At 44.3% G+C, this 12,724-nt stretch overlaps 1 protein-coding gene and 1 non-coding gene across 2 annotated transcripts; both read left to right on the plus strand.

Moving 5' to 3' along the window:
* Positions 1-62: 62 nt before the first annotated feature.
* On the plus strand, positions 63-5,579 carry LOC129839712 (cell division control protein 6 homolog). The gene is made up of 9 exons (XM_055907297.1): positions 63-154; positions 884-1,192; positions 1,427-1,672; positions 2,252-2,451; positions 2,730-2,884; positions 3,078-3,184; positions 3,437-3,677; positions 4,052-4,274; positions 5,029-5,579. Exons 2-9 carry the CDS (start codon positions 925-927, stop codon positions 5,257-5,259), a joined length of 1,671 nt encoding a protein of 556 aa, XP_055763272.1. The 5' UTR covers positions 63-154; positions 884-924; the 3' UTR covers positions 5,260-5,579.
* LOC129840037 (small nucleolar RNA SNORD58) lies at positions 3,740-3,810 on the plus strand. Its single transcript, XR_008757156.1, has one exon. It is a non-coding gene; the product is annotated as a small nucleolar RNA SNORD58 (small nucleolar RNA).
* Positions 5,580-12,724: the final 7,145 nt, after the last annotated feature.

Here is a 12,724-nt window from a genome sequence, read left to right on the forward strand (position 1 = left end):
GGGAAGTCCAGCTGATTGGGGGAGGAGTTGTAGAGACATTTGGCGCAAGTTTTGTTTCATAGTCAGACAGACAGACTAGAGCGCGCCAGAGACATCACACGAAATCCATCTAGACGACTAGCCCGAATACTACTTAATCAAGAACTGAAATAAGGTAACACTACTTTCAATTCATGTTTAAAACGTGGAGACTTGTAGCATTTACGTTGGATTTGTCGAGATAATTTAGATTTTGTCAGAATTTGGGGGGAGATGTATTACGAGCGAGTTTCCGTAGCATACTGGGGGGATTATTATCAGTCAAGTTTAACTAGCTAGTCAGATACAAAAAACAGTTTGTCGAAAACAGCAAATATATGTCCTGTTTTCTTTGATTGTGGTATTTTACGCCATTTCAGTGTCAAAAATATTTGTGCTGTTGGCGCCACAAATGAGGACACGTATTGTTGGCGCCATTGAGTCTTCAGATACAGTAGTTACTGCAAATTCCCACCAGTCTGATGGCCCCGGAAATGGCCGAATTGTTTGTTGCATAGCCAGTATACAGTCGAACATTCGGACTAACCTTTTGTAATGTTGATTTACAACAGTGCAACAACGGCACAAAGACGTATACGAAGACAGCACACACTTGTAAATCGAGGGAGTCATGCTTAGCAGTTATAACATTAACTTGAGTGGAAAATACTATAACTACTTCGATCAGGGTAGGCCTGATCGCTAGGATGGATGGTATTGTAACGTCATTTACTATTAAGCGGTTCTGTACCTCTTCTGTATTCACTCATTTCAAGTCACTCTTGAACATAAGACAATTGTTTTTCTTGCTATCTATTCATGGTTGTTGTCACAATGGCTGACCTTTATCCTCATCCCCCCCCAGTCTTTTGAAACCGGTCTGGACGCTAAGTGCTCACCGGGAAGATGCCCAGTACACGTTCCCAGGCTCAGCCCATCCTCCAGTTCCCCAGATGCAAGTCCTCTAGGGTTGACTCAAAAAGCACCCCCTCCAAGAGCACATCCCAGCTGAAGGAGACCCAGTCCCTCTGCTCCGTGGAGGCTTCTAAACCGCAGTCCCTTCCAGAGAGGGTCCAGCTAACGGCACTCTCACATGGGCCCGTGGCCCTCAAAGGCATAACTCTGTGCCCAAGGCTGACCCCAAGAATACCCCTCAGCCCTCGCAAACGCACAGGTATGGGATTGTTATTATACACAACTTTGAAAGTCTTTCACTGTCTCAAATTTCAGTCAGTTTACGATTTAAAAAAAAACATTTTTTTTTACATATTCTGTTCAAGGTCTAAGCTGATAAACCACCATGCTCAAAATTAAGGAATAATTTCAACTCTTGACGTAAACGTGACGTTCTTTCAAAGATAGACATCTTGTTTCTAACCTAACCATCCGTCTTCTGTGTGTTTCTTAGGAGATGAAAATGGCTGTAACCTCAGTGCCAACCTACTGGGCTCTCCTCCCAAACAGACCCGCCTTAACCTGTCCTCCCCCCGCAAGCTGGGCTTGGATGAGAACTCCCCCGTTCGATCCCCGAGGAGACTACTGACCCCCCTCTCCCGCCCCAGGGCCTCCCCCAGCAGCCTGCATGAGACCCCCAGTGGGAGCCCATCATGTCCCCGATCAGAGAAGACCCCCGGGGTCCGCCTCTTTGCTGAAAGTAAGACATGTCTCTCATGGTCTCTTCCTCTTCTTCCTTCTCTCCTCCCTCACGTTCTCTTCCTCGTATCTTTTTCTCCTCCCTCACGTTCTCTTCCTCGTACCTTTTTCTCCTCCCTCACGTTCTCTTCCTCGTACCTTTTTCTCCTCCCTCACGTTCTCTTCCTCGTACCTTTTTTCTCCTCTCACGTTCTCTTCCTCGTACCTTTTTTCTCCTCTCACGTTCTCTTCCTCGTACCTTTTTTCTCCTCTCACGTTCTCTTCCTCGTACCTTTTTCCTCCTCTCACGTTCTCTTCCTCGTACCTTTTTCCTCCTCTCACGTTCTCTTCCTCGTACCTTTTTCCTCCTCCCTCACGTTCTCTTCCTCGTACCTTTTTCCTCCTCCCTCACGTTCTCTTCCTCGTACCTTTTTCCTCCTCCCTCACGTTCTCTTCCTCGTATCTTTTTCTCAAGTGCAAATGAAAAGCGTTAAACTCCAAAGAGAAATGTGTGCCTTTATTTGATTTGCTCATTATTCTAAATGTTCACGTCATATAGACTTAAGGCAGACTATTAACCCATTCTCCGGTCCCTCTCCAGAGTCCAAGTTCCATAGTGTGAAGCAGGCCCTCCACACGGCCGTCCCAGAGCGCCTGCTATCCCGGGAGGCTGAGAGGTCCTCCATCCGCTCCTTCCTGGAGGACAAGGCCCTGAAGGCCAGCCCGGCCAGCCTCTACATCTCTGGAGCCCCCGGCACCGGCAAGACGGCTTGCCTCAACTGTGTGTTGCAGGAGATGAAGGTTAGCGCCACTGTTCGCGTTAGCCTCCACTTTGTTAATGATGGGTTAATTGTTAGCGTTAGCCTAGCATTGGATCTGTTGCCTTGACAGGATTCCAACATTCATTGGCCTAGTGATGGATCTTGAGTGGATCCCAATACTCTAATATGACCGTGCACCTCTACCATAAGGTGCAGAATCACTTAATTCCACCCCTTGTGTACAGCCCTGAACCCTGTGTAAATTTAACCCCATTGATTTCTGTTAAATGAATTTAACTATTTCCTCTCTTGATCCAGGATGAGCTGAAGGAGATTCAGACAGTGGTGTTCAACTGTATGGCTCTACGTAGCTCCCACGCCATCTTCCCCTTGCTGGCAGAGAAGCTGGGGGCTTCCGGGAGCCACACCGACACCAAGCTGCAGAAACTGCTGACCAGCACAGGGCCCACTGTGTGAGTATCTATAACCCTGAACTAAAACTTAAATCACGTTTACAAAGAGAAAAAAAAGTTGCTTTTCGCTCTGAAGTTTTCTTTGTCCAACTACTCAATTTACACCATAAAAAAAAAAAACACATTTGAGAGGATCTACATTTTGCTGACCGATAAGTTTTGTCTATTGGTTTCTTTCTCCTTCTCTCCCCAGTCTTCTAGTCCTGGATGAAATGGACCAGTTGGACAGCAAGGCCCAAGACGTTCTCTACACCATCTTTGAGTGGCCCTACCTGCCCAAGTCCCGCCTCTGTCTCATCGGTAAGAACCCCCGAATATACCGTGTAAAACAATATACGCCGTCTCTGGTAAACACGTTTCATTGGCCGTTACAATTTCTAGTTAATATCTAAGAATTCATCTTTAGATTTCACCCTAAAACTTCATACACACGTCTACCCATTTCTAGATTTAAATTCCATCCATTCAACTCTCATAGCCATTTCCTAATACGGGCTGTCCTTAGTCTTCCTGTATGCAGGCAGGTGTAATGACGGTGTTGTGCCATTCTAGGTATCGCCAACGCTCTGGACCTGACGGACAGGATCCTCCCCAGGCTCCAGGCCCTGCCTCGCTGTCGCCCCCAGCTGTTACACTTCCCTCCCTACAGCCGCCAGGAGCTCGCCGCCATCGTACAGGACAGACTCACACGGGTGTCCGGAGAAGGGTTACTAGACGCATCGGCCGTGCAGTTTTGTGCCAGGAAGGTGTCTGCTGTATCGGGAGATGCACGCAAAGCTCTGGATATCTGCCGGTAAGGGAATGAATTGGCTAAATATCTTAAATACACTGCAGTAATACTAAATATCATGTTGGTTGCAATGCTGACTTCTTAGGACACCTTTGGATTGGCCACGAAAATAAATGTAAGATCAAATATGAGCAACCGAAAAATGTGCGTTTACTATGGCTAGTTCTAGGTGGTCTTGGAAAGTTGGTATGGGAAGGGAGATACCTAGTCAGTTGTGTAACTGAACGCATTCAACTGAAATGTCTTCCGCATTTAACCCCTCTGAATCAGAGAGGTGCGGGGGGCTGCCTTAATCGCCGTCTGGGGGACAGTGGGTCAACTGGTGGAAGTTTTGTTTGAGAACAGAAAGTGTCATGACGCCAGTTCCTCTGTTACAGGAGAGCTGTGGAGCTCGTGGAATCTGACGACAGAAAGAAGGCAGCAGAAACTACTGAGTCTCGTGTGAGCGTGCCCCAGGTGGCCAGAGTGCTGTCGGAGGTGTACGGGGACCGCATGTCCTCCTCAGAGGGAGAGAGCTTCCCCCTCCAGCAGAAACTCCTGGTCTGCTGTCTGCTACTGCTCACCCGCAACGGCAAGAACAAAGAGTTCCCACTGGGCAAGGTGAGAGATGGGCACTGCATTTGTGTGAACACGATACAACCACCCATGTTTGTAAATTGAGAGCGAGCATTTAGCTTTTTTTGCTTTTAATCATTTTCTAATACACCTTGATATAGAGTGTACAAAACATTAAGAACACCTGCTCTTTCCCTGAGACTGACCAGGTGAAAGCTATGATTCCTTATTGCCAAATCCAACTTCCACTTGCTAAATCCACTTCAAATAGTGTGAATGACAGATTAAATATTTTTTTTGCCTTACACAGTCCGTGTCTCAATTGTATATGTGTGCCATTCAGAGGGTGAATGGGCAAGACAAAATATGAAGTGCCTTTGAATGGGGTATAGTCGCAGGTGCCAGGTGCACCGGTTTGTCAAGAACTGCAATGCTGCTGTGTTTTTCACGCTCAACTGTTTCCCGTGTATATCAAGAAGGGCCCACCACCCAAAGGAGTGGGATGCATTGGAGTCAACATCCCTGTGGAACGCTTTCGACAACTTGTAGAGTCCATGCCCTAACGAATTGAGGCTGTTCCGAGGGGGGGGCGGGGGGGGGTTGCAACGCAATATTAGGAAGGTGTTCCTAATGTTTTGTACACTCAGTGTACATTTATCATAGAAGCCTAGGTAGCTAGTCAGAATGAAATGTAAAATACAGTTAGATGTTTTCTCTTGCACTGACCTGGTTACCACAAAGTCATTGAGTTGCTGAAGGCCAGTCTTTCTCAAGTCTGACTCTCTTCTCTATCCCTCAGCTCCATGAGGTGTACAGCCGTATATGTGCCAAGAGACAGGTGGGCAGCGTGGGCCAGGGCGAGTGCCTCTCCCTCTGCAGTCTGCTGGAGAGCCGGGGCATCTTTGCCCTGAAAAAAGCCAAGGAGGCTCGCCTCACCAAGGTTTCTCTGAAGATTGAGGAGAGGGATGTGGAGAATGCTCTGAAGGATCGCACCCTGCTGGGCAGCATCCTGACCGCTGGCCTACCATGACCTCTCACCCCAATGATGATATCAACTGACCCAGATTTATATTTATTTGTGACTTTTTTTTGTGGGTTTTGTTTTTTGATTCCCTTTTTTTTTCTGGTCGGGTGATGCATTTCCAACAATGACTTCCTTTTTCAGAACAATGGGAAATGCAGCGATTTGTTACATTTTTATTAACAGATGATGACCATGGACTGGAAACATTTTAAATGATCAGCCAACCAGCTGCTTTTTAACTTGAGTTTAAAATGCTCATTTATTTTTGGGGGTGAAAACCTTATGTACATTTATGTTGTAATAAATGAATGTACAAACTTTTTAAACAGTTGTCGCTCTTATTTTAATTCAGCAAGAGGCCTACTATTTTTGTTGAACATGGTGCATCAAAAAAGAAACTCAGAAATAAAAACAATGGTTTTGTAAACTAGGCATACCCATCAAAATACTGAGGAAATATAGCCTTAGTCCTTTTTCCTTAGTCAAAATAAATTTAAGGCCTGCCTGCTACTAATGAGCTATCTGTGAAATATGCAGTCCACAAAAACAGGTGCAATGACAACACAAGTGAAAGTCATATCTCAGCCAGCAAAGCCATTGATAACCAAACAGCCGGAGGAAGCAAAGAAGGAAGGTAAGTCATGAACTCATTTAATACACTACCCACATTAATTGTACAGTTCACTTTCAATTGTTTAAGCCGAGGAGTTGCAATTTGGAAATGGTATCAACACAAAGATCAAGTCATCCATATTGTGAGTATTTATGTACAGTTGAAGTCGGAAGTTTACATACACCTTAGCCAAATACATTTAAACTACCTGAGCCACTTGTGTGGGTTGTAGACTCCGTCTCATGCTACCACTAGAGTGAAAGCACCGCCAGCATTCAAAAGTGACCAAAACATCAGCCAGGAAGCATAGGAACTGAGAAGTGGTCTGTGGTCACCACCTGCAGAACCATTCCTTTATTGGGGGTGTCTTGCTAATTGCCTATAATTTCCACCTTTTGTCTATTCCATTTGCACAACAGCATGTGAAATTTATTGCCATTCAGTGTTGCTTCCTAAGTGGACAGTTTGATTTCACAGAAGTGTGATTGACTTGGAGTTACATTGTGTTGTTTAAGTGTTCCCTTTATTTTTTTGAGCAGTGTATTTGGTAGCATAGCCTGTAAATTGTTGAACTTGGGTCAAATGTTTTGGGTAGCCTTCCACAAGCTTCCCACAATAAGTTGGGTGAATTTTGGCCCATTCCTCCTGACAGAGCTGGTGTAACTGAGTCAGGTTTGTAGGCCTCTTTGCTCGCTCACGCATTTTCAGTTCTGCCCACACATTTTCTATAGGATTGAGGTCAGGGCTTTGTGATGTGGTCACTCTAATACCTTGACTTAGTCCTTAAGCCATTTTGCCACAACTTTGGAAGTATGCTTGCGGTTATTGTCCATTTGGATGACCCATTTGTGACCAAGCTTTGATATCTTGATGTTGCTTCAATATATCCACATAATTTTCCTCCCTCATGATGCCATCTGTTTTGTGAAGTGCACCAGACCCTCCTGCAGCAAAGCAGCCCCACAACATGATGCTGCCACCCCCGTGCTTCACGGTTGGGATGGTGTTCTTCAGCTTGCAAGCATCCCCATTTTTCCTCCAAACATAAGGGTGGTCATTATGGCCAAACAGTTCTATTTTTGTTTCATCAGACCAGAGGACATTTCTCGAAAAAGTACGATCTTTGTCCCCATGTGCAGTTGCAAACCGTAGTCTGGCTTTTTTATGGCCGTTTTGGAGCAGTGGCTTCTTCCTTGCTGAGCGGCCTTTCAGGTTATGTCGATATAGGACTCATTTTACTGTGGATATAGATACTTTTGTACCTGTTTCCTCCAGCATCTTCACAAGGTTCTTTGCTGTTGTTCTGGGATTGATTTGCACTTTTCGCACCAAAGTACGTTCATCTCTAGGAGACAGAACGTGTCTCCTTTCTGAGTGGTATGACGTCTGCGTGGTCCCATAGTGTTTATACTTGCGTACTATTGTTTGTATAGATGAACGTGGTACCTTCAGGCGTTTGGAAAGTGCTCCCAGGGATGAACCAGACTTGTGGTGGTCTACAATTTTTTTTTCTGAGGTCTTGGCTGATTTCTTTTGATTTTCCCATGATGTCAAGCAAAGAGGCACTGCGTTTGAAGGTAGGCCTTGAAATACTTCCACAGGTACACCTCCAATTGACTCAAATTATGTCAATTAGCCTATCAGAAACTTCTAAAGCCATGACATTTACTGGAATTTTACAAGCTGTTTAAAGGCACAGTCAATTTAGTGTATGTAAACTTCTGACCCACTGGGATTGTGATAGTGTATTATAAGTGAAATAATCTGTGAACAATTGTTGAAAACAATTACTTGTCATGCACATGGTAGGTGTCCTAACGGACTTGCCAAAACTCTAGTTTGTTAACAAGAAATTTGTGGAGTGGTAGGAAAAACGAGTTTTAATGACTCCCACCTAAGTGTATGTAAACTTCCGACTTAAGATGCCTACTATTGGAGGTGACGGTATAAAGGGTGTTTTATTTCTTCTAGATTCACACTTCAGCATGGGTACCTCAAGACAGCCAAAGCCTATAGCCTGCAAAATGCAATGTCCTGTAACAGATAAATGGTTTCTGTCAGCACCAAATATAGCCTAAATGCCTGTGTTCATGACCACCTGATCTGGATAGCGATACCTTTTTTACTTTATCACACATGGCAGTCAAATGAAATACTGAACTACATGGGTATTTATGAAGATGGTAAACATTGATAAATCCCTGAACTGCGGAAAGCTGTCATGCGAAGTTAGAGGCGACATCCTGTAACGTGTTCCACACAGTTTGTGTGACGGGGCGGAAATTCCATTTCAACATGGGTGAAAACTACCAACCGCCCGCTTGCAAACACTGGAAGAACAACTCAACTATAATGTAGTGCAGCTTTTATGATTCTCAGTTTTCATACGCAATGCCATATGATAAACACTGACTGTATTAGCTTGGATAGTTACACTACTGATATCCATTTGAACGTGATGTATTATATAGTAAACCAAGTTGTGAGCTGCCGCAATGTTGTTTTCCAAATGAAGGAGTGGGCCTTTAATTGTCATCACAATTCTGTTCTCTCTACACAGTATGAGCACTCTCAGGGGAGAGAGTGGGGGTGCGCCTAAACAAAATGGCGATCTGACGGAATTGACACTTAGAACACTTTCCAGCTTCATTGTATGTATGGGACTGACACAGATTCCTAACAGCATATCTATCACACATTTTGATCATTGTAGAGCTCAGAAGTGATATTACATCATAAGGCAAAAGTAGCCTGGGTACCAATCTGTTTGTGCCATCATGTCACTCCTTGGCATGCAAGGAATGGCTTGATGGCACAAACAGATTGGAACCCAGGATAAGGCAGAAGATATTATAGACTGAAGATCTGTCTCTGTGTTTTAGCCAAATCCAGCAGGAGAGACGTCTGACCTGTACCCAGCTGTCTGATCATGCAAACATACATGTCTGTTGATCCTCCGTTCAATTTCAGGACAGAAAATATATCTACTGATCAACAGCTTGTCTGGTTTGTGTTCTTGTTCTGCTCATTTGTTTCTAATCAATGTTTTTGAAGCAAACAGTAAATCACCAACTTCCTGTAGTTTTATGAGTTACATTGAATGTGCTTCTTTACAGGGCCCAGCATCAGAGACCATACACCGCTGTTTGTCCAAGAACAGGGACCAGTCAACTTCAAGAACACTTCAGGAATGGGAACACTGGCCATGCGTAAGAATTTATCACGGTTCCCTCTTTTATCATCTTTATGTCTCCACATTAAAGCATGAAGTCAGGACTCCCTTATGTTTGACTGTAGGTCTAAGTTGTCTGCTGACAGGATCCAATTCCCCTGGACTCAGCTGTGAGTCCTTTAAGAGTGACTGGTCAATGGTTCATCCTAAAACACAATTCATGGAGGAAGGCATTTCTACTGATCGAAGCCGAGTGCTTTAGATCTTAGAGCTAGACAGACAATTTCTGTATTCCACCATCAGCCAGATATATTCTGGGGGGGGGGGGTGATTATCAATAAGGTAGCACTTGTGATGCGTGTTATGTCATGTGTGCAGAGACAAGCAAGAGAGATCAGAGTCAGACATTCCCTGTGGCCGGTCTACGGCAGAGGTGAGCTGGCTCATGTCTTAGTTAAAAGTGAATGGATAGTTGTTTGATATCTTTGTGACCTTTAACCTCTGACTACTGAATGTAGTATTTAAGGCTCAAGGCCCCACCAGGAAATTACAGCATTAAACGTTCAGATAAATAATGTTTGTTCTTTACATATGAAGACCTGTTTTTGCCTATTCCAGTTGGTTGAAGACCAAGTCATCACATTTGTAAAGAGTGAATTAAAGAAGTTCAAGAAGATTCTGAGTCCAAATCACCCAGAATGCTCTGACAGTCAGGGGAAGGTGGTGGTGTACGGTGAAGATGAGAACCAGAAGAGCAGTGCCAGAGAGGGAGCTCTGAAGATCACACTGCACATCCTGAGGAACATGAACCAGAACGAGCTCGCTGACACACTGGAGAACAGTAAGATCTTTAATGTTCAATTTTAATATGCCCACAAACAGTTGGATTGATGTACAAAAATATGTATTGAACGTACTATGCCTTTATTAGAATGCTTCAAAGTACATTTGTCCTTCTCATTGTCAGATCGTTTAGGTGAGCTTGAGGTGTCAACCTAAACTCAAATTCAACTTTTTTTTAAAAAAGGACGTTTGAATGTGTGTTTGAAGGAATGGCTACACAAGGAAACCCAACACTTCTCAGATCTACACGGAGCTCTACATTCAGAGGGTGGAAGTGGAGAAGTCAGTAATGAACATGAGGCGAGACAGATTGAGACAGCATCCAGGAGATCAGCAACACAAGAGACATCGTTCAAAATGCAACGACATCTTTGAACCCTTACCTGAGTAAGACAAACCAACAGAACTGTCCTGACAAAGGGAGTTGCTGGCATTGGCAGAACAGTCTCTGGCAGAAGTTCATTCTGGACTGGGCTGAAGGAAAAGCCATTCAAGATATCCAGTTGATATTTTCACTTTGAGAGGAATTTGATGAAGGGGGAAAAAACACAGCTTGCTTGACCTTCTCAAGCACCTTTTTTATGGAAATAAAAGTGACCGCAATCTCAGACTTCAACAAGTACTGTTTGTCTTTGGTGGTCTGGATGAGTGTCGACTTCCCCTTGACTTCCAGAACAACGAGACCTGCTCATGGACGTGCTGCTGACAAACCTCATTCAGGGGAATCTGCTTCCCTCTGCTCACATCTGGATCACCTCCCGACCAGCAGCTGCTAGTCGCATCCCTCCAGAGTGTGTTGACCAGGTGACAGAGATGAGGCTTCAATGACCCACAGAAGGAGTACTCCAGGAAGAAAAATCAGTGACAAGAGCCTAGCCAGAAAAACCATTACACACCTGAAGTCTTCAAGAAGCCTCGACATCATGTGCCACATGCCAGTCTTCAGTTGGATTTCAGCTACAGATCTGGAGGCTGTTGCGTGAAACCGAGTCAAGAGATGCCCAAGACCCTGACTCAAATGTATTCACACTTCCTGAACTGTAACATATGGCTCAAAAAACAGAAATTTCCAAAGAGACCAGATCATGCTGAGACATATTCACAAATGGAAAAAGACAAAGATGATATGGAAACTGGCCTTTGAACAACTGGAAAAAGGGCAATCTGATCTCCTATGAAGACGACCTGAAAGAATGTGGCATTGATGTTACAGAAGCGTCAGTGTACTCAGGAGCGTGCACTCAGCTCTTCAGAGAGGCGTTCTCATTGTCGAATGTCAATCTCATGGTTGAACAGGAAACAAGCAGAAACCTAACATCTGAAGAGACACCTGCAACCATCGTCCACAAGAAAGCAGTGGACAAGGCCTTGCAGTGTAAGAATGGACACCTGGACCTGTTCTTCGCTTCCTCCTTGGCCTCTCACTGGAATCCAACCAGACTATCTTACGGTCCCTACTAACAAAGATTAGAAGCAGGTCACAGAACAATGAGGAAACAGTCAAGTACATCAAGGAGAAGCATCAATCTGTTCCACTGTCTGAATGACGACTAAGGAAGTACTACAAATCAGAAGGTCTTTTGAGGCTGTTGCCTATGATCAAAGCCTCCAGAACAGCTCTGTGAGTACCTGGTGTTTTAAAAATCTCTCCATTAGATATGATACTATAAGGACATTTCCAATAAAAACAAAAAGGTACACTTTTATTGCATAGAGAGTGTCCCACCTCACCTTCCAATGCATTAAAAACCTACTGGGAAATATTTTTGTTGATCATGTACATAATTCCTCTTCAGACTGAAAGGATGTAACCTCACGTAATGACGCTGGCCTCAGCTCTCACCTGAGAGAGCTGGATCTGAGTGACAATGACTTGCAGAATTCAGGAGTGAAGTTGCTCTCTGCTGGACTGGAGAGTCCAAACTGCAAATTGGAGACACTCCAGGTTAGTAAATTCAGTTTGACGTTATTAAAGTGAACTAACTCACATTTGAAGCATCAAATGGTTTGTTACTATCTTTTCACTCAACGTGGATCGAGACGGACCTCCTTGAATAGGAGAAGGAGACAGTGTGGACCATGATGCAGAACACTGGATAAAATCTGGCTTAAGAAAATGTTGATTTCTCTCTTGAAAGCTGCACACACACGATTCAGTGAGAATAAATGTTTTTGTTGGATAGAAATAAGATTAAATAGTAATAAAAAATTCGAATAAATCGTGTCTTTTGGTCTCTCCATTAGATGCCTGTGAGTGATTGGCTGTATCCTGATTAGCAGGGCTGTTGGCAGGTGCTGTGTAAAGAGGGTCTGAACAGGCGCAGTTATTGAGAGGAAATAGAGACAAATCGGCAGGAGTGGAGAGGTTGGGGACTGTTGGCTGGGACGTAATGACAAGTCCTGGAGTTTGCGACGCTTTGAAAAGTTACATCGCCTTCCAGAATGCTAGGATTATTGCTTTCCCTGCTACCGCGTCTTATTTGAACAGAGTAGGAGTGTATCTGGACTGGCTGGCACTCCGTCCTTCTACAGTGTCTCCTCTGGTACACTGACCCATCTGCGTACATTTTACTCCACATTTTCTGACCCTCTTTACCCAGGGTTTAGGGTTTGGAATGACAGTGTGCCTGTGTCAGGTAGAGCAGCCTCCAATTTGAAACTCAGGCCAGAATTCCATCATCGCAGGTAGTTGATTTTTGCATTGCGGTTTTAGAAGCAGAATCGATACAGAAATCAGTAGGCCCGTACTACCTGGTTTTAGCTGAAGCTCTGGTAGGATGTTATTTGACAGTTACCATCCTTTCTATATTTATCTTGATAATTCCTTTGGTCGTCATTGCAGT

This window comes from Salvelinus fontinalis, chromosome 40 (assembly GCF_029448725.1).
Source record: "Salvelinus fontinalis isolate EN_2023a chromosome 40, ASM2944872v1, whole genome shotgun sequence".
NCBI classification, from domain to species: Eukaryota; Metazoa; Chordata; class Actinopteri; order Salmoniformes; family Salmonidae; genus Salvelinus; species Salvelinus fontinalis.

Coding starts and splice junctions, on each gene's coding strand:
- LOC129839712 (XM_055907297.1), top strand. CDS start 925: ATGCCCAGTACACGTTCCCAGGCTCAGCCCATCCTCCAGTTCCCCAGA. Junction 1,673..2,251: donor GGTCCGCCTCTTTGCTGAAA/GTAAGACATGTC, acceptor GTCCCTCTCCAG/AGTCCAAGTTCCATAGTGTG. Junction 4,275..5,028: donor AAGAGTTCCCACTGGGCAAG/GTGAGAGATGGG, acceptor TCTATCCCTCAG/CTCCATGAGGTGTACAGCCG.